General features: G+C 35.1%; 1 protein-coding gene across 1 annotated transcript in view; it reads left to right on the plus strand.

Moving 5' to 3' along the window:
* RADX (RPA1 related single stranded DNA binding protein, X-linked) overlaps positions 1-23,167 on the plus strand; it is a 56,981-nt gene that overhangs the window by 7,765 nt on the left and 26,049 nt on the right. The window contains 5 exon segments of the mRNA XM_027765752.1: positions 8,284-8,426; positions 9,124-9,151; positions 9,183-9,344; positions 19,422-19,526; positions 20,856-21,020. Coding sequence (XP_027621553.1) covers positions 8,284-8,426; positions 9,124-9,151; positions 9,183-9,344; positions 19,422-19,526; positions 20,856-21,020 — 603 coding nt within the window.

The raw sequence follows: 23,167 nt of genomic DNA on the forward strand, positions 1-23,167 counted from the left end.
TGGGTACGCACGCACACATGCCTGGCATGAGTTTCAAGCCTTTGGTCCAAGACTGGAATTGCAGTAGACCATGTGGGAGTCCAAGTAACATAACCCTTATGCCATCTGCTGGTCCCTTGAATTTCTCTTTAACTTCCAAATGTTTAGGGAAAAAAATTTATTAGATATGAAGTTCCTTATTAGGTATTAAATTCCTTACTATACTAGGTTTTTAAAAATAAGTTTAAATATTCCATGTCTTTATTTTTAATTTATTTGACCATTTCTTTGGGAACACTACTGATTTCTCTTCATGATGATAATTTTGCCCATTTCTTAAAGCTTTTGCTTTAATATTGCTATAATGTGTCAAATTTTATAACTGATTACTATGTTGGTGGTGATTTTTACCCTTTATTAATTTGAAATTTGCCTCTTTGTCTTCCTTTTTTGTCTTAAATTCTATTTAATCTGATAATAATATTTACCATTTCCACTTTCTTTCTTTTTTTTTTTTTTTCCATTTCCACTTTCTTTGGCAGCATTTAGAGAAATGGTTCTCAAACATGAATGGACATGCCATGGTTCTTAAAGTGGCATACAATGTTTCTGTTTCTCACAATGCTACTTGTACAAAAGCACACTTAGACAACCACTGACTTAGTATATCTTTGTCCATCCCCTTATTTCCATTTTCCTTTAGGTTTAAGAACAAAATAGCTAGGATTCTGCTCTTTGAGCAAAACCAATATTTTCCTTTTGAGATTAATTTAATTCAATTAAATTTAGCATGACTTATGACATTTGCATATACTCTTTTTTCTTAGAATTACTTATTTCATTTTATTTATTATTATTTTTTAAAAAGTTTGCTATACAGCACTTGCACTAACCAGAGAAAGAGAGAGAGAAAGAGAGAGAGAGAGAGAGAGAAAGAAAGCCTCCATGACTTGAACCAAGGTCAGCCATATGAAAATTCAGCACCTTAACCACATGTCACCTGCTGGCCCCTGCATGAATTATTGGTATCCTACTTTATTTCTACTGTATGCTAGGCTTTGATTTCTGGTTTTTGTTTCAAGGATTTATTTTTTTTTTCCTGGGGACCAGACAGTAGTGCAGCAGTAAATTGTGATGGCTGACCCACATAGAAAGGTTCTGGATTTGTGTCTAGAGATCCCCTGAGTACACTGGACATATGAATTCCTCTGGTCCCAGGCTGTCTGAGCCGGGGGGTGGATCATATAATCAAGACACTGTCAGGAATGCTGTCTCTTTCTTTGTCTCTCACTCATGGAAATAAATAAATAATAAACTTGATTTTTTTTCCAGAAGTAATTTAGAAGTTATATGTTATATTTGTATTCTCCTAGTGGTTGCCTTTAATATATTAACAAAACTATTTAAGCTTACATGTCTGTGTCAATCTCCAGAATTATTAAGGATTTATACTCTTCCCCTACAGAACAAGAAAGATGTTTAAGACTCCAGTTAGGCATGGCATAGTAGTCTTCTAACATGCTGCTGTTGCACTTGAAAGTATTTTATTTAGGATTTTTGCATCATCAATTATTTTATAGTTTTCTCTTTTGTACTGTTTTTGCCATACTTTTTCAGTTTCACTCTAAGTTTATAAAGTTTTCTGGTGGAATTTCTATATTTCACTGGGCTCTGGAACAATTTATAGTTGAGGTAAAGAGCTATTCTCTGATAGTTGCTAGAATTTTCTTATTAAATCATATAAACCTGCTGCAATTTTTGGAGGCTATTTATAAATTTTTCTTTCTTTTCCATGAGTAATGATCTATTCTGTTTTCTTAAATTCTGCTTAAGGTGATACTTGTAATTCATATTCCCCTAGAAAATTATTATTTCACTGATATTTTCAAATTTTCTGATATAGAACCATACATAATTATCTTTTTTTTTTTTTGGCAGAGGTCATGTGTGCTCTCCAGAGAGAGAAAAAAAGGGAAAGAAGAAAGCATTCTCAAATGGGGCATGGAACCCGTAATTCTTTCTTCTCTATTTCTCCAACCTGTTGGAATTTGGGGCATGCACACACATGCAACCAGTGTTTTTTCCAAGTTACTGGGGCCATGATTCAAACCAGTGATTGGCCATGTTTTAGATTAGGGGCCTTAACTACCAGGCCACAGGTCTAGCCCCATGATAGTCTTTGATTTTTTTTTTCTCTGTGTAAATAGCTCATCACATTCTGGATATCATATTTTTGTTTTCTTTTTTCATGATTGAACTTACTGAAGATTTACTTTTTCATTAAGTTTTCTAGGGAATTGGATTTCGCAATGCCATCATTTTCTTTGTTCATTATGGTATAGTGTTTTCTAAATCATTATTTTCAGGGTTTTTTCTTTATTCCTTCTGCAGTTCTTACATTTATTCTTCACAGTGGTTTTTAAAGTATGGTTTAGATACTCCTAGTGGTGTCCTAAAATATTTTCAAGGGATTCATGAGGCCAAAGCTATTTTCATAATAATACTATGGATTTACTTACTTTTTTCACTCTTATTCTCTCACAAGTGTACACTAGAGTTTCTCAGATGCTACACGTGACAATGAAACAGACTGAATACCAAAGAAATGAGGCATTTCCTGCTCTCTCCTATTAAGCTAGATACTAAAGAGATTTGCAGAAATGTAAAACAGTGCTACTCTTCTTACAACACTTTGTTTGTTTTGGAAAGCAGTCATGTTTCAAAAAAAAAAGTTCCTTATGCTATATATATTAGGTTTATTACTCTGCTTTTTAATGAATTGATGATTTTATAAAATATCTTAATTTATAATAGAGTAAATTTTGATAGAATTAACTCGCATAAACAAAAGCTCTTTGACATCCTCAATAATTTTTAAGAATTTGTAATCGGGTCCTGAGACCAAAAATTTTCAGAATAACTGTTCTATTTCCTACTATTTGACTTTTTGTATTGAATATTCAGTTTATTTATTTCATTTTATTTTTTTAAATTAATGAATTGATTTATTTGTGTGTGTGTTTTATTTAGCATTCATTTTTTATTTTTTCCAGTTAAAGATATTTCTATACACATTATCATCAGCATTTTTATATAGAGAGATCACATATTTATCTTAATGGCTATATAAATTTTGGGTGTATGAATAAACCATAATACTGACCAACAATATTGATCAGCAAGTCAATATTGATCAATATTAGTTAATATTAGTCAACTAATGATAATATCCTTGGCTAATAGCCATTAATAGTTTTTTTTATATTTTATTGATTCACAAAATATTTTAACTAATCTAAATACTTTCAGTAGCAAGTGCAGCAGATGTAAACATATCTATGAACACATCTGACTTTAGGCATAAAACTCAGTGAACAGGATGAACATACTATAAAGTGGTACCTAGCAGAGGCTGTATAGCTTACTGCAGTCATTAAAAAGTTTTTTCTTTAATTTCAAGAAAAGCAGTTTTAGCTTTAATAAGTCAAAACCCAACAATGTTAAGAAAAATTTGTCTAAAATCTAGTAATAAGTGCACTGTAATTTTTTTCTGAAACATTTTTTCTCTCTCCATTTCTCCTTTTACCAAAGAGGCATAAACAATTATTTTGCAAAAATAAATAAATTTAGTCTCAATTTGGTCTGTTATTTGCACAAAACCCCATAAGAATACTAATTGGTTTAGTTGACTTTGATGGAACCTTTTATAAGGAACTACAGATTAGACTCTTTAAAAAGCCTCCCAAGGCTACTGAGCCAAGTCAGGGACTCACCATCTAACTGTGTCTTTAAAGTACCTATATTTGAAAAACTTTTGGGCCTCTCAGGAAGTGACATTCTTTATTTATCTTCCAAGCACAACTGTTTATGATATCAGACAATCTTTCTAACAGTTTCTGTTGGATTTCCTGAGATCTATCTTAGTTCCTTAACTTTCTGGATGTATCTTCAGAAATGGCATTCTAGTCAAAGCTCTGGCAATAACCAGTATTTCAAATTTCTGGTTCAAGGCAACAGATATTATTGAATATACAGAAATAACCAATCTGCCACAAAATAATAATACCCACAAATATTCACTAATTCCAAAGGGGTCAAGAAAGTAGAAAAGTTTGTTTCAGTTTCCTCCCAAAAAATATTAAATTAATGAATCTATTAACAGCTTAAAAGAAGACAAAAATCCTTAAATATGGAAAACAAAGCATAGGAGAAAATCAGTAATGTTTTAGTCAAAAGTCATAAAATTCTCTTTCTCCAGTATGGTCTCATGTAATTAATTTCTCTTCTGTTGAATTTGCAGAGTCACTGAGGTCTGATTTTTTTTTTCCATTTAAATTCTGGAAGTTAACATTCAACATTTTAATTGATCTTTTCAGACTCGTCCCTATCGTTAAGTTGGGCATTTTCTTGGTTGTTTTATGTTCTCTCATTTCTGTGTGTCTGCCTTTAGTTTTCCTGGTATAGCACTCCTTTCAGAATTTCTTGAAGAGCTGGTCTGGTGTTAGTAAATTCTTGTTTATTTGAAAATTCTTTTATCTTTTCTTCCAATATGAAAGATAATCTTGTCAGGTATAGTATTCTTGGTGGAAATTGTTTTTCACTTAATGCTTTGAATACATTTTCCCATTCTTTCCTTGCTTGCATTGTTTCTGATGAGAGGTCCAATGTTAGCCTGATAAGATAAGCTTTGTAGGTAACTTAATATTTTTCTCTTGCCAATCTTAGTATTTTGTCTTTGTCTGTGGTTTTGGTCAGTCTGGCTATAATGTGTCTTGGGGAAGATCTTCTTGGGTTGATTCTATGTGGGGTTCTTTGTATTTCTTGGGTCTGGATATTTGAATGTCTCTCTAGGTTTGGAAAGTTTTCTCCCAGAATTTTATGGAATAGATTATGAATACCTTTATTAGTTTCTTCACCTTCTGGGATACCAATTATCCAGATGTTTCAGTGTTTAATGGTAGCTAGTATTTCTCATATATTAATCTCATTTTTGGGTTATTTTCTCAGTCTTTTTTGGTGATTTTTTTCTAAGTTAGAGATTTTATCTTCTACCACTGAGATTTGATCTTCTCACAATCTAATCTGATTTTAATATTTGTGAGGGAGATTTAAATTTCCTATATTACAGCCTTTATCTCTAACAATTCCACTTGATTCTTCTTTATGGAGTGTATTTCTTCTTTCAGGTTGTGGAAGAACTTCATCACCACCTGGAACTCATCATCCCCTTTCTCTTGCATCTTCTGGAGTTCATTGTGTCTCTTCTCTGTATCTCTGTTAGTTTAGTCACTATGAATATTCTGAAATTTTTGTCTAACATACCCACGAGTTCCACTGAACTGTCCATGGATAGTGAGAGGTTGTTCTTTTCCGTTCGGGGAGAGATATTTTCTTGGTTTCTCATATTTCTTGTGCCTTTGCAATGGTTTCTGGCCATCCAATGATTATATGTTTCTTCCTAATTCCTTGAAGTTAAATTCAAGTGTTCAGAGGCATGCAGGAGGAGGTGATTCGGAATCTCTCTGCATTTCCATTTTCTTTACATTCATCCAGCAACCTGCACTTTTGTCATTGGAACTGGGTATTACAAAGGCCTCCTGATTTCTGGAGAAGAGTTGCACCTGAGCTGAGCTGCAGGGTTTCAACTGAGCACTCAGAAGCATGTGGGATAAGGTGAGTCGCACTCTCTCTGCAGCTTCATCCTTCTCCCTGATGCTCACTCTGCAGTCTTTCTTCTCTGATTTTCAGTTATTTGGTGGTGTATTCACTTTTGGCTAATTTTTTAGAGGAGGTTTCTGCAACTTTAAGCTTGAGTGCTTCCCTTTACTGTGAGGTACTTTTGTACCTATTTCTCTCCTCTACTGTGTTAGCTGGAAGAGGGGGGCTGAAACTCAGGGCTACTCAGTCCTCAATTGGTCCCAGAAATGAGCAAAGCACCTCAAATGTAGATGTCTCCCTGCAATGACCTATTTATTTCATTTTCTTTGTTAATAATGAACACATTTATTGCTATGAGTTTACACAGATTCTTCATTGTCTATAAGTAGCTTGCAATTCCTTTTTGGATTTGAACTTGCTGAGATGAGATGAGGCCAGCCCCTCAAGATTTTAAGTCCAGAAGAAATTGAGAAATATCTTGCTGAAATTGAGAAAGAAAAAGAAAAGAAAAAGAAGAAAAGAAAGAATCATGATTAATAAAATCTCTTCACTTGCAGCAGTTTCAAAGTTTAAATCATAGATGATCACAAGTGATATATGACCTTTCCATTCTGTGTTGAATATCCTATAATAAACTTGCATATTTTTTAAACTTAAAAAAATATTGGCAATTTGACCATATTAAAAAGGAAATCACTTAATTACATCAGATAAAATATTCGTACCTGTGATTTGGGGCTACTCATATATTGATATTGGGAGAATCTGGATCCTATATGAAATACACTAATAATACTGAAAGTTGTGTGTTTTTATGGTATAGGGATAATATAAATAATATAAAATACCATTTCAACTCTTATGACAAAGAAATTCCAAATATGATTTTTGTGCCAAAATGTTGAGTAGGAGTCTAGCAGGTGGCATATTGGTTAAGGCACCGGACTCCCACATGGCTGACCACAGTGTTAATCCCAGACCTGGCAACTTGCTCTCTCACTTTGTTCCTCTCTCTCTCTCTCTCTCTCTCTCTCATGACTGCATGTCCTCTATAGCAAATTAAAAAATAATAATAAGTAAATAATTTTCTAAATGTTGACTAAGTAATACATTATGTAAACAAAGATGAATGTGGAGGGTGTCTTAGCAAAAGAAATATTAGAACTAATGCAAATTCGGTTTTTAAATGTGACTGTGAGCCGTGAGAGAGCAAAATGTGAAGAGAATTGCAGATGAAACCCCTCTTAACCAAGAAAGATTAAAATCAGACTTCCAAGTTAATTGTTTAAAATGATGAATAGCTTTTAAGCAGTTTTTGTGGTTGTCAGCAGGCTTAGAGACTAAAACAGTTAAAAATAAATCTTACAGAGAGTCAGCAGGTGGTGTGGTGGTTAAGGTGCTGAATTCCTATGTGGCCAACCATAGTTCAAGTTCTAGACTCAGTGTCTTGAAAATCAGGCCAGGCAGGAAAGCCTGAGAGTTCAAGAATGGTGGAGAAGAGACTATGGTGTGGCCATCCCCTGGAGAGGGGCTGTTCATTTCTCACTTTCCAACTCTATCTGTCTCTCTCCAGTGAGCACATGTGCCCTGTGGAAAAATCTGAAAATGATAATAAATTGTATGATTTATGAGAAGATGGTAAGTACTATGTAAAAAGATAAAGTGGGACAAGGATAATTAACCAGTTTTCAATAGGGTTACTAGGGATAACATCACTGAGAAAGTAATCTTTGAGCAAAACTTGAAGAATGGAGAGAAGTCACTTAGAAATATAAGGGAAGGACATTTCAGCAGAGGAAACAGCAATTGCCAAGGCCCTAATAGAGGATCATGTCTGTCTTGTCATGTTTGGGGAAGATGGAACTTATGCACATGAAACATGTAAGGTCAATATAGAAATGTGTCACAAAACAGTTCTGTAAGTTAAATAAGTGCTTAGTAGTGGGAAAATAATCCATAACACTGAGTTTTTTCCCACTAAATATCTTAAAGGAGGTAAATTTAGATCCAAATTTTTCCATGAAGTGATTAAATGGTTTGATAAAGTAAAGAGCATTTTAGATGCTAAAATGTGTTAGTTAATTTAGATTTTTACATATGTTCCATGCACATAATAAGTCATATATGTATTTTTACTTGTTTCTTTTGGGGATATTGTGTAGTTTATGTGGGAGAAGTATACAGAGGTATGAAGGATCTTCCAGATGTTCATGAAAACTCCATACTATAAAATAGCTATATAAAAAACTGTATGATTTCAAACTTTTTTGCACCAAGATAAACAATTTTTAATTCTATTTACTGTGAATTTTTTAAAATACCTTTGTATAGAGCCAGAAGATGGCATTGTGGTTAAGGTGCTGGACTGCCACCTGGTTAACCATGGTTCAAGCCCAGACCTGGCAGCTTGTTTTCTCACTTTCTCTCTCTGTATCTCTCTGACTCTCTCTCTGGTGAGTGCACATGTCCTATAGCAAATTAATAGTTAATAGTAAATAAAATATTTTTAAAAATACTTTTTATATAAATTGGCTTAGCTGGCAAGGAGTTTCTTGGATATGATCTGGCTACTACTTGAAACTGTTAAAATAGATCTTTGAAGTTATTATGACATGTTAAATAGGATTTTTCGTTTCTACATTTTAGATACCAAAATAATTTCCCTTTCTCACCTTGAAATGACCTGGGGTAGCAGAAGGAACTTGCCCACATTGCTTGTGAGGATCTTGCATAAATCAAATCTGTGATACTATGGGAAACCTGACAAAAAGACTATTGAGCCATACTAGGTACACGTAATATAAGTTATAGATGGTAATGTATAGACCTGACTTCAAATTAGGATGACTTATTTGTTTAACATTTTATAAATTCAATTTAATAATTTTATATGTGCATAATTTTATATTATAAAATATTTTTCTTTGTAATTTATTGTCCAAAAAGAAATTCTGGGTAACTGGATCCCACATGTGTAGTTCGAGTCTCAGACCCAGAAGGCTTGTAAGACACACCAGATAAGGAGGACAGCAGGTGGCATCGTACTTAAGGCACTGTACTACCACATGGCCAACTGTGGTCTGAGTCCCAGACCCAGTGGCTTGAAACTCATTCTGGGTGCATGTGTGTGTGTGTGTGTCCAAAATCCTGAGAGGAGAATGGAGGAGAAAGGATTGCATGAGGCCATCCCCCCCTTGGGGGTGATTTCTCACTTTCTCTCTGTGTGTGTCTTTGATGAGCACACATGCCCTATTGCAAAAATCTATCTAAAAAAAAAAAAAAAAACACTGGGTGCATGTGCGTGCATGCCCAAAATCCTGAGAGGAGAATGGAGAAGGGACTGCAGAGTGACTGTCCCCTCAAGGATACTTTCTCACTTTCTCTCTCTGTCTCTCCAGCAAGTGCATGTGCCCTGTGGCCAAAAGTCTTGTTTGTATGTTTTAAAAGGTAACAGACATCTGTTTGCTTTTACTCTTCTTTTTCTAGACATTTTTGGAAGTTGCATATAAATCAGGCACTGTGTCAGTGATTCTGTAGAATGTCAGGCACTGTGTCAGTGATTCTGTGGAATGTCCTGTGTCCTGAGTGGTATAAAAGTTTGCGAGTTGGTTTAGTTCTGCTTCAAGATTATTCTGTTAAAAAGAATTGTCCATTGAGGATGCATCCTGTCCCTGTGAATCCACATATCAAACTAATTTCTATAATGGGTTAAGAATTCAATGAGCTTTTTCTCTTATGGATATTTTGTTTATATAAATTTACAAAGTACCATATCAGATGAAGGACCATAAAAATTACTGAAGTTGTCAGGACATGACAAGCCTTCAAATACCTTTATCCAAAAATTATTCAAGCAATAGGGTCTGGATTGAGGTATAGCGGTAAAATGTGATGCTCTATGAGACTGACCCATATGGGAAGATTCAAGTTCAGAACCTCCCTGAATATGCTAGGCATGTGCAACATACCCATGATGCAAGACTGGCTGAGGTTAGGAGTAGATCTCAACATCTGGCCCTGTTGGGGTGCTCTTTCTCTGATTCTCCCCACCACCATCACCTTTGTCTCTCTCACAGGAAAAATAAATGAAAAAACTTTAAAAATGTTTTTTCAAGTAATCACACAGCTTAATAAATAAACTTATGTATTAAGAAAAATCACCTAAGATACTTAATGATTAAAGAAGGAGCTCCACTTATTTTTGTGTTCTTTTCTTTATTGTCATATAATCTTTAGCTAATGACTTGCATGTATTCTGTTGTTACTACTAGGTGCTATTTCAAAAGTGTTTTTGTTAACTTTTTAGTTCAAAATAATTTCAAACTTGTATTAAGGATGAAACACTAGTATAAAAAAATACCATATTCAACAATCGCTAACATTTACCTTTGTTTTATCATTCTCTCTCTCTCAAAGAGAAACATATAGTATCTATTAATATATCAAATTATTTATTCATTTAGTATATACTTCTATATTCTGTATAAATTAATAGTTAATATTCAAATTTTGCCAATTGCTATAGTCTCTAAAGGGCTTTTCCTAATTAGTATTGAAGTCAAAATTTTTTCATCTTAGAATCTCAACTATTTGGGGGGCATTTGAGTTAATATATGAAATGATTGCTTTTAGATGTACATGTGATTTTCTTCATTTTAACTTTTCGAAATTGTAAATTACATCACTCAACAAGTTTATGTATTGTTTTTGGCATATATGTAATATTTTTATTCTGCATCTTTATTTCTCTGTATTCTAAGTTTCTCAGCTGATTCATTCAACTTAATTACTTAAAGAATATTCAGATGAACATATAAGTTCATTTTTTTCTTAAATATATGTTTCTTCATTAAAATCTTAAGCCTTTTGCAGACATTGGTCAGATGTTGCTAGATTAAGTTACTACTAAATAGTTTGGAGCACCTAGTCCATTATCTTATAAGTCTTTATACAAAAGGTGAAAAATTAAACTGATAGATACTGTGATTTACTTGAGAAAACAGAGTAAAAGTTGGCAAAAGGACACTTACTCACAACATATATTGTTATGTCCACTGAATTCATAAATTATATTCCACAACCAAGCATATTCTGGTGACAAAATTGCTTTAATAAGAATTCAGATATTCTTTGTCAGTAACAGATGACTGCATTGATGACTATAATAAATCACTGGCATAGTAGAAATACAAATATAGTTCTCCTGATATCTAACCTAATGTTGGTTTTACTAATAATAGATGCATTGTTTTCTGTTGTAAAGAGAATTCATTTAAATTACGGTTTCTACATGGCTGTGGACAAATCTAAACCTTAAAAACAAGTGAAAAGCAGGAAAATAGGCAGCATGTATTCAGTAAATAAGCAGCTACTAAAAAAAATTGATGGAGGGCCCGTAGGTGTCTTGGTGGTTAAGGCTCTGGACTCCCACATGGGTGAACATGGTTCGAGTCCCAACCTGGTGACTTGCTTTCCCCCTTTCCCTTTCTTGCTTGCTCTCTCTCTTTCTGGTCAAATTAAAAGATAATAATAACAAATGTAATTAAATAAGTTAAATAATTATTTTTTAAAATTAACACTGAATTTGAACCAGACACTATACTACTTCTGCTATATAGAATTATAGGGCCAGATTTTCGTAATAGAAGCTCTCTGAAATATGAGAAACTATTTTTGCCTCCAAATAAGTAATTGCAGATCCAGAACTTTTAAAAAAATGAATGTTTTTATGACAATATACATAAAATGTGCCTTTGAGTCTTTACAACAGTGTGACTTCTTTTTTTCAAGTTTATTTCTTCCATGATCCAGAAAGACAGACTGCATCCCCAATAGGATGCTAACAGTGATCCACACCCAGCACCACCAGCCCCAGGAATTGGACATGTGTGTGCCTGGCATACTCAGAGAGATCCTCAGACACTAACACAGAACCCTGTCATGTGAGTCAGCTTCACAGAATGTCATACTTTACTACTATATCACTGTTCAGCCCCTAAAACAGTTTTACTTTATATTAGTGTCAGCAGCAGTCTCTCTTTTCTCTGATACTTTTTTTTGATAAGCAACAGGACTTTTTTCCTCTTTATCAGGAGTCAACTATTTCTGTAAATACCAAATAGTAAATATTTTAGATTTTGCATGCCATACAGTCTCTTTTTCAACTTAATCAGCTCTGCTTTTGTAAAATGAAAGCAGCCATATATAATATGTAAACAAAGGGATATAGCTGTATTCCAATAAAACTTTATTTATAAAAGCAGGAAGCCACTTGCAGACTATAGTTCTCCTAGCCTATGCTTATAAATAAATCTCAACTATGGCTACATATTAGAATCACTGAGCTTTTAAGAACTACTGGTGCCTCATTCTCAGATAATCTAATTAAATTATCCTGAGAAGGGCACCTAGTAGGTCTTTAAAATTTCTCAGCTGATGCTAATGTGCAGCAAGTGTTAAGAACCATGGATTTATGATCTTTTTTAAAATTGATAATAATTGTACATATTTACAGAATACAATGTGGTTTGCCTGTATAAGATGACAATGTGTAATGATTAAATCAGGTTGATTAGTATATCTATCTCAAATTAATTATCTTTTTTCCATTTTTCCTCTATTTTAATTAACAAATATATTTATGAGGTTCAGTGTGATGTTCTGATCTATATACACATTATTGAAAGATTCAGTAAAGCAAATTAACATATCCATCATCTCACCAAATTATTTTGTGGTAAGAACACTAAGAATCTATTTTCTTTAGCAAATTCGAAATATATAATACATTATTATTAATATAATCACAATATAGTAGAGTGGATCTCTAAAACTTATTTCTCTGTCCTAACTGGTGTACCCTTTGATCAACATCTTCCCTTTTGTCTTCCCACCCCTAACTTCCCCACCCCTCTCCTCAGATAACTACCCTTCCACTTTCTGTTTCTATAAGATTGAATTTTTAATTCATGGAGGAGATTATGCTAACTGAAATAAGCCTAGCACAGAAAAACAAATACTAAATAATCTCACTTATATGTGGAATCTTAAAAAAAATCAATCATATAGAAACAGAGAGTAGAATGTTAATTATTTTTTCTTTTCTTAGACAGGTCTCTCTGTTGTGATGCTCCTGACTCAGCTTCCCACCTGAAACTACAGGCTTGTGCCCTCACATCCAGCTTATGTTTAGACAGGGTTCTACTGTGTTGGCCAGGACAGCCTCAAATTCAAAATCCTCTTGCCTCAGCCTCTCACATTGCTAGGATTAAAGGTGCACACCACCGTGCCTGGTCTCTAGGTCAGACTGGGAATCAAACTCAAGCCTCCCACATGGTCCAACCTGCAGAGCACAGCATCTTAGCAGTACATGCCGCTGTGACTAGACCTGATTAATAATCTTTTGAAGAGGAAAAAAGGCATTTCTGTAAACCATGCTAGGCACATGAGATAAAAAGACAAATAATTGCATAGTTCTACCCTTTAAAAATTAATCTAGTGAAGTAATAGATACATAAGATTGAAAAATTACAGTAAAATTAAAAATTAATGACCATAGTAAAAAAAACAAAGAAGTGTTATAGACAAAAGGAGTGAGAAAATGAATGGAAATGTAGCTGAGGAAGGAATGGACAGAAGAATAGGAGAATGGGCTAGGTATGAGAAAGTATAAGCAGGGTAAATAACAGGGCAGTTTAAATGCATTAAAGGTGTAAGGTTTTAAAGAAAAACACAAAACTGTCATTATCTGTAAATTAAATTATTTTCTACACAAGAAATAAAAAATATTAAAAATAATATATTGGCAAAGCTGGCTCGTAGATCAGTATGAAAGTCAACTGATTTTGTATGAGAGAACTACAAAAAGATCATAGATATAAATGGAATTAAAGTACAAGTTTATTTTTGAGCAAAAAAATTTGAAATCCATGTAGTATTTTCCTAATATACATTTTCCAGGAACTTTTGAAGGCCCTTTGTACACTCCAATAATTTTTTTTACTTTAAATGTATTTATTTTACATTCATTCACTAAACAGTATACGAAATGTGATTTCCCATCCAGAATACACTGTATAGTGACTTAATCATACATATTATCAACAAATAATTTTCCATTTCTTGTTTTTTTTCCCCCTATTTCTTACCCTCAGCCATTTCCCATTCTTCTCCCATCCTGTCTCTGGTATCTACAGTTGCTTCCCATTTCTTTTTTCTTTCCTACATTTTGTTGATTCACAAAATATCCTAATTACACTAACTACTTTCAATAGCAAGTTCAGCTGATACATAGATGTCTCTGAACACAAGTCTGACTTTAGGTATGAAACTCTGTGAGTAGAATAGATATACTATAAAGTAGCACCTGGATGAGGCTATATAGCTTACTGTGGTCATTAAATAGGTATTTTTAATTTCAAGAAAGGAAGTTTTAGCTTTAATAAGTCAAAATTAAAAAGTTAAGAGTACTTTGCTTAAGACTTAAAGCCAAGAAACAGGTTAGGAGTCTGTTCATACAGTAGGTATATAAACCTATTGGTTCATACTCAAGAGAAGACAAAAATCCCCAAATCTTGAAAACAAAGCATAGAAGAAAATCAGTAATGTTTTAGTCAGAAGTCATAAAGTTCTATTTCACCAGTTCAGCCTCATGTACTTAATGTATCTTCTGTTGTGGCCTGATCTTTTTTTTTTTTTTTAAGAGATTTTTGAGTTTTTGCCATACAGCGTGTGCGCTCGCCAGACAGACAGAGACAGAGAGACAGAAAGCGAGAAATCACCCCCTGGAGGGGATGGCCATGCTGCAATCCCTTCTCCTCTGTTCTCCTCTTGGGATCTTGGGCAAGCACACACACGCACCCGGCGTGATTTTTAAGCCACCAAGTCTGGGACGTGAACTGCAGTACAGGGGAGTCCAGTGACATAGCCATTACGCTAACTGCTGGTTCCATGGTCTGGTCTTTACTTTTAAGTTCTGGAAGATAATATTCAACTCTGGATTTGTCCCTACCATTAAGTTGGCCATTTTCTTGGTTGTTTTTGAACTCTTTTTTTTATACGTGTCTGTATTTAGTTTTTCCTGATACAGTATTCCCTTCAGAACTTCTTGGAAAACTGGTCTGGTGTTGGTAAATTCTTTCAGGTTTTGTTTATCAGAGAATGTTCTTGTCTTTTCTTTCCATTTGAAGGATAATCTTGCTGGAATAAAAGAATATTCTGATCTTAATAATATTCAGGTGTTTAATTTTGTTTCAGTTAGACCTGTTTAAACAGTGTGTGAAGGATGAGCAGCAAAGTGGTGAAGGTAAAGAAAAGGGAAAGAAAACACAGAAAGGAGGGGGGAGAAGAAAAAAATGCAAAAAAAAACCCTTACAAAAATATTTATTTATTTATTTTTAATGAAAACTAGTTTCTGGACCAGCAGTTAGCATAATGGCTATGTCGCTGGACTCTCACGTAGTCGACCGCGGGTCGTGTCACAGACCCGGTGGCTTAAAACTCACGCTGGGTGCGTGTGCGTGCATGGTCAAGATCCCGAGAGGAGAATGGAGGAGAAGGGATTGCAGCGTGCCATCCCCCCTGGGGGGTGATTTCTCGCTTTCTGTCTCTATGTCTCTCTTTGTCTGTCTGGCGAGCGCGCGCGCCCTATAGCAAAAACCTCTCCAAAAAAAGAAAAAGAAAAAAAAGGTAAAAAACTAGTTCCAGCTCCAATGGAGTCTTTTCCTCTCCTAGATCAGAGGGAGGAAAGGCAAGAATTACCAAGAGAAGGGAGGATATGAAAGCCAAGAAAATACCTTAAAAAATAAAAATAAATTTAAAAATGAAAAGACAGAGACAGAGAAAAATATATGGGGGTGGGGGGCTACATACTCATGCATGGGCATTGGAGGATGAAGTCTCAGCAAAAATTCTTCATTAGTTTAGTCCCTGAAAGCACTAGTTCCAGCTCCAACGGAGTCTTTGCCTCTCCCACTCATGGATAAGCTTTGGAGGGTAACTCCAATAATTTTTAAACTGTAATTTAAAAATCATTTACATTGTCAAAATAACTGTAACATGTCCAGAAATAAATGTCACCAAAAATATGTAAGACTTGTGTAAGTTGTGATTGTGACACATAATTGAAAGACATTAAGATAGCCTTAAATAGGGACCAGTAGTTAGCATGATGGCTATGTCACTGGACCCCCATGTAATCCACTGCAGTTTGAGTTCCGGACCCAGTAGCTTAAACTCATGCTGGGCACGTGCGTGTGTGTGCCCAAGATCCCAAGAGGAGAATGGAGGAGAAGAGATTGCAGCGTGGCCATCCCCCCTGGGGGTGATTTCTCGCTTTCTGTTTTTCTGGCGAGCACAGGTGAGTGGACACACCCGCTAGCAAAAATAAGAGAGCACACACGCCCTATAGAAAAAAAAAAAAAAAAAAAAAAAAACACCTCTCCAAAGGGAAAAAAACAAAGATAGCCTTAAATAAATGAAGAAATACCCCATGCTCAAAGATAGGAACTCAGTCTCTATGTCATAATAAGTCAAGTCCTTCCAAATTTATCTATAAATTCAGTGCCTTTCCATCTGATTTTTTTCCTAAAACTCACAAACTGATTCTAAAATTCATGTGTGAGCACAGGATTGCCAAGTATGAAGAAAAAGAACAGGGAGCTAAAGAGGGAATGAGATCTTATCCTACGAATATCAAGTTATTATATAGCTACAGTATTTACGAGAGTGTGAAAGTTTTGACGAATTGACAAGTGAGTCACAATAGAGAGCTGATATATTGCCTTAAGCATATAGAATTTTATGTAACAGATATGCTATAAAGATCGCCAAGAAAGAAGGGATTATTTAGTCAATAAAATTGAGATAATTGACAATATATATGAGAAAAATTACATTATACCCTTGTCTCATACTATACAAAAGTCAATCCAGGGGTACATTCTCCTCTCTCTCTTTCTCTTTCTGTCTCTTCCCAATAAGCACATGTGCCCTATAGTAAATTTTTAAAATATCAATTCCAGATATACTAAATACTTTAAGGCAAAACTTTTAGAAATTTTATAGAAAAAAAATGTATAGAACTTATAGAAAGTTACCCAGAGTTTGACCTTTAGATAAGAAAGGATGTCTAGGGTAAAACTTAAGATGTAATCATAAAAGAGATACTTACAAACTAAATTAAACATCACTGGCTGACCCTGACTGATTTTTAATGTCCATGAAATCAGAATTTGAGGATTCTTCATTTATTTTTACTTTTATTTAATTGTGGTAAGAACACTTAACATGAGATTTATTCACTTAATAGATTTTAGAAGTTTCTTTAAGATTTCTGTCATCGTCTTTAATCATTTCTATTCATATGTTTGTTGTAAGCTATTGCAATAAAAGAAAAGTGATAAAAATTAAGATAGTTCTTAGCATTTGGACAAAATTCCTTTATTTTCACTGCAACAGAATAAAGGAATGGTAAATATGAGATACAACAAGAAAATATATAGTTAATGCTCTAGGGATTTTTTTTTAGAGGTTTTTACTATAGGACATGTGTGCTCACTAGAGAGACAGAGAGACAGAAAGCGAGAAATCACCCCCCAGAGGGGATGGTCATGCCACAATCCCTTCTACTCCATTCTCCTCTTGGGATCTTGGGCACACACGCACACACGCCTGGCGTGAGTTTAAGCCGCCGGGTCCGGGACTCGAACCGTGGTTGACTACATGGATGTCCAGTGACATAGCCATTACGCTAACTGCTGGTCCCTAGGGAATTTTTTTTTAAGTGTATTTATTTCTTCTATGAGCAAGAGAGACAGCACCCCCAAGAAAACCTCGATGCCACAATACACCTCCAACCCTCAACTAGCCCCGGATCATAGGGACATGCATTCCAACCCAGTGAGGGCTCCAGACTTGAACCAGGAACCTTCCTATGGGCATAGCCTCACAGTGTCACATTTTACTAGTGTACCACCATGTGATACTAGAGACTATTTTTTTAATTTATATTTTTACATTCAATCACTGTGTATCATTACAGAATACCAAATGAATTCTTCCATCATGAATACACTGCGTATCAGTCTGGTCAATGACATTACCATATACATTATCATCAACAAATGTCTTGCGATTTGGGGTCCCTTCAATATTTTGCTCCTTTCTTCTTCCCCTTGATTCCCTACCTCTCACCCTCTCCCATTTTTCACCTTCCTTCCCCACTTTCTCCAGTACTATCATTGTTCTCCATGCTTTTATACCTTCCAATCGTTCAGTTTCTGCCATAGAGTGGCTACATTTAGTATATATTGAGTGGGATTTTATTCTCAAAGGATAATTTATTTTTGTGTGATTTTAAGACTTTATTTCTTCATTTTCTAGTTTGTAAGATCATACACATATTGGCATGCAATGAGTTAAAATTAAAACAAAAGTTGGATTAATGAAACTTTGATGATGGAATAAATTGATAAATATTTAAAAACAATTTATAGCTTTTGAAAATAGTTGAAGATTAAAGACATTATCATTTCATTTTCATGTATTCTTTTTAGCCTGTCAAGTTGGTGAACAAGGTCAAAATAAAACAATAGGTGTTATTAAGTCCTGTCATCAAGCCATAAAGTCAAATTAAGATAAATATATGAGAGAAAAAAAACACTTGCAGAGGGGCCAGTGTGGTGATTATAGTGATGGATTCCCACATAGCTGAATGTGGTTCGAGTCCCAGCCCTGGTAGCTTGAAAAATCACACCAGGCACGTGTGCACGCATGCCCAAAATTCCAGGAGAGTGAAGAAGGGATTACAGCATGGCCATCGACCCTAGAGGGTGATTCCTCACTTTCCTTATCGCTGTCTCTCTCTCTCTGTCTCTCTCTCTCTCTCTCTCTCTCTCTCTCCTACTGAGCACATGTGCCCTATGGCCAAAACCTTTAAAAAAAAACTTACATAGACAAATACAGATTACCACTGTGTAATCCCATTGTGGAAGGAGTCAGAATATTTCAAGGTCAGTGTTAGATTCGGTTAATTAGCGAAAGTATCACGAAGAAACTAAGCTTTTTTACTCTGTAGAAAAAAAATAACTGTTCACACTCAGTTGTGCCCACTTACAACTCTTTCACCCTTCTATACAGCAAGCAAATAACTGTAGTTAGGTGCAGCCATTGTATTTTCCAAAGAAAAGCCTTCTGGTTAAAATGTAGGCAAATGAGTGTAATATCCTTGCTGCTCCAAGTGTAATCAGAGGACTAGTAGCACCAGTAACACCACAAAGCTTTTAGAAAGGCAGAATCTCAGGCCCTACCATGGACATACTGAATCTTAACTTGCATTTTAACAATATCCCCATGTGAGTCCTATGTTCACTAAAGTTTGAGATGCATTGTGTTAGATCTTAATCTTGGTATATCCTCTAAAATTCAAAAGTAAATTTATAAGTGTTTTCATTTTCTTTGTTTTCTTTTTTCTTTTTTTGAGGGGGGAGGGGAGAGGTTTCTGCTATAGGGCACATGTGCTCACCAGAAAGAGAGAGCCAGAGAGACAGAAAGTGAGAAATCACCCCCCAGAGGCGGATGGCCATGCTGCAATCCCTTCTCCATTCTCCTCTCAGGATCTTGGGCATGCACACACACGTGCCCAGCATGAGTTTAAGCCTCCGGGTCTGGGACTCGAACCATGGTTGGTCCTGGAGTCCAGTGACATAACCATTATACACTACATGGGAGTCCAGCGACATAGCCATTACACTAACTGCTGGTCCCAGTGTTTTCATTTTCTACAGTGGCACATTTTGTGTGAAAACAGTTGATACTTGTCAGAAATGATGCTCAAGTACCTAAACTGCTTTACCTCACCATTACAAATGAGAGTCAAGTATTTATTATTGGTATGCACTTTGTTGAACATATTATTTTCTCCTCACTAGAACCCTTAAGCACATATTAGCTTTTATGTTATAAAATTCAAGAATGTTGTAAAAAAGAATATTTGGCCTATGAAATATATTGCTTCCAGATTATTTCAGACTGGGCCGGTGACATTGTGACTCACCAGAGAATTACATTTATGCCCTTTGGTTAATTTTAATCCCTGCTTTATGGAGAATGTAGATTCTCATAAATGGCTTGATATATCATACCGTTAGGCCCAATACCACAAAATGATTCCATTAACAGTATTTTAAAGTATGAAATAAAACAAAAATGTCTGTCAAATGTCAGCTCCAAGATCTCACATTTTACCTATATAGCAAGAAGAGTCTCATTCCTCTGCAAGTACATTATTTTTCTCTGTCCCCTCCAATAATAGTCAAAACAATAAAGATGAAAGTTTCCAAATGAGAGAATAAGGGAACAGTGTGGAATGAGTGTTTGCTATAATATTATCATCCTGAAAACTAAGAAATGTGTCAAAAGGAGATCCTAGGAAAGGTATAATGTTTGTCACACCCCATTTTATTAATAGTAAATATGGTACTGTTAAGTACGCCTTAAGGAAATGAATTTAAATGCTGAGCTGTATGTTTTAGCCATTTAGTTTATATGTGATGAATGTGTTCAGGTTAATAGGTGACTTAAAAATCATTTTCAAGGGAATCAGCAGTTAGCGTAATGGCTATGTCGCTGGACTCCCACGTAGTCGACCGCGGTTCGCGTCCCGGACCCGGTGACTTAAAACTCACGCCGGGCACGTGTGCGTGCCTGCCCAAGATCCCTAGAGGAGAATGGAGGAGAAGGGATTGCAGCGTAACCATCCTCCCTGGGGGTTGATTTCTCGCTTTCTGTCTCTCTGTCTCTCTCTGTCTGTCTGGCGAGCGCACGCGCCCTGTAGCGAAAATCTCTCCAAAAAAAAAAAAAAAAATCATTTTCAAAGATGCCAATCATTGAGATAGAAAAATTCAGATTATTAATTTTTCTTTATCCTGTTTTTTAATCATGTAGACAGCTATTGATTAGTCCACTTAAACTATAATATGTCTAATTTCCTTCTTGATTTTAGATTTGATTACTGTCTTTGTATTTAACTTGATTACTGTCTTTGTATTTATTGTAATTATCTGCTGTGTAGTGAATAATAAACATGATTTTTTTTCTTGATGACATAACAGAAACTATTTTAGTTTAAAATTTTTTGTATGCCAAAAAGTCCAGGAAGAATGTTACAATAGCCTTTTTTTTATTTCTCTTTTTTTATGTTTTATTTTTCTGGCAAAAAGGTCATAGAGACCAGCCATATACCTACAAGACCAAGGTAATAAACTTTATTCAGTGGATCAAGACAAAGACCAATTCTGGGGAAGTGAAGAATACTGTTATTGGTGGATATTATCCTTATCCACCAGTGATAGAGACATTTTCCAAGTACCACAATTCTGTTAAAGATAACAATGTAATTGCCAGTTCTCTATGAATGGTATATAACATTTCAGTTAGTCATCTTTATTCTTTTTTTTATTTCATTTTCTTTTATACATTCAATCACATTATTTAGCTTACAAAGTGAATATTTCAACAGGTGAACATTTCTCCCCAGTCCAGTTGATAAAACTATAAAATATCTTCAACAGATAATACCACATTGGGACCAGCAGTAAGCACAATGGCTAGGTCACTGGACTCCCATGTAGTCGACCACGGTTCGCGTCCCAGACCCAGCGGCTTAAAACTCACGCCAGGTGCGTGTGCGTGTGTGCCCAAGATCCCGAGAGGAGAATGGAGAAGAAGGGATCGCGGCATGGCCATCCTCTCTGGGGAGTGATTTCTCGCTTTCTGTCTCTCTGTCTCTATCTGTTTGGCGAGCACACGTGCCCTATAGCAAAAATCTCTTAAAAAAAAGATAATACCACATTTAATTGACCAATTAATGCTTCGCCTCCCTATTTTTCTTCTAAATGTCCTTCCTCAGTCCCTACTCTTTCACACACACACACTATTTTTATTCTTTTCTTTTATGGGAGTGAACCAAAATATAGCAACACTTACTGATAACAGTTTTTTTCTTAATGCTGATGTAAAAAGAAATGCCTTGCCTCTTAATGGTTATTATTTTTATTTTATTATACCAGAAGAAAAGAGAGAATGCAGAAGATGACTAACTGAAGACAGTACCTTGATTTAATGTCATTAAATTAAAATATGACCTTGATAATCTTGATTCCTATGACACATAGACTAAAGGTACCTAAAAGATACACTGGACGAGTTTCAATCCAGATGTTGGGAGCTTCACGACTGCTTCTACTGTTTTATAATGATACATACATACTGTGCATGATGTAATCGAGTAATTTAAGTAAAAAAAAGACACCAAAATAAATGAGATACTAATTTTGGGAAATGAAGTACTGATGAGAGGCCTAAATTAATTTACCTTTTATAATTATTATATGACAGTTGAAAAGTTGGATATAAGCTTGTTCTTTTTAAAAAGCTGTGGGATAATTCTGTGGGTTTGGAAAAATAAGAGAACTTTTTTTTTATTTTTTAGAGGTTTTTGCCTTAGGGCACATACACTGGTCACCGCAAGAGAAAGACAGACACAATGGGAGGGAAAGTGAGAAATCACCTCCCAGTGGGGATGGCCACACCACAGTCCTTTTTCTAGTCTCCTCCCAGGATCTTGAGCATGCATGAGCATGAACCTGGTGGGAGTCTTAAGCTACTGGGTCTGGGACTTGAACCACGTTGGCCATGTGGGAGTCCAGCAACTTAACCACTATGCCATCTGCTGGCCCCAGTAAGAGAACTTTTAAGATGCAGACCTATCATCATCTAAATATTGGCATCCTCTTCTACATCATTATGTAATATATCATTGAGATAATTAAATGATTTTCTAGACAGTGGCTAGGCAATACTATCTAGTTTGAAATATAATATTCCAGTATTGAATTCTATAAATATGTTTAATTATTATACATCAATTAAAATAATTATAATAAAGTCTCTCCTCAAGTACTATTTATTATTAGAAATCCAACAAAATATAATTACATTTAGATAATCATTTAGATAAGTACAGTTAAACATCAAAATCAGTGCCTATGAAAATACTGAACTAAATATATTCATATGTTGAAATAATTAACTGTCTGAGTGTGTATGATTTTATTCTTCTATGTTCCCAAATATATTGAATAAAGATGAATTTGTATTTTAAAAAATTACATTCAATATGCAAAATTTGAGACCAACAGTTAGCGTAATGGCTATGTCGCTGGCTCCCACGTAGTCAACCGTGGTTCGCGTCCTGGACCCAGTGGCTTAAACTCACGCTGGGTGCATGTGCGTGCATGTCCAAGATCCCAAGAGGAGAATGGAGGAGAAGGGATTGTGGCGTGGCCATCCCCTCTGGGGGGTGATTTCTCACTTCCTGTCTCTCCGTCTCTATCTCTCTGGCGAGCGCACCCGTCCTATAGGAAAAACCTCTCAAAAAAATGCAAAATTTTTATTGCAAATGAAGACACTAGATTGGAAGCCTGTATCATAATTTAACCAATGTATTTCATTTATTTTACCAAAATTACAT

Source organism: Tupaia chinensis, unplaced genomic scaffold, assembly GCF_000334495.1.
Source record: "Tupaia chinensis unplaced genomic scaffold, TupChi_1.0 Scaffold139696_1, whole genome shotgun sequence".
Classification (NCBI taxonomy): Eukaryota; Metazoa; Chordata; class Mammalia; order Scandentia; family Tupaiidae; genus Tupaia; species Tupaia belangeri.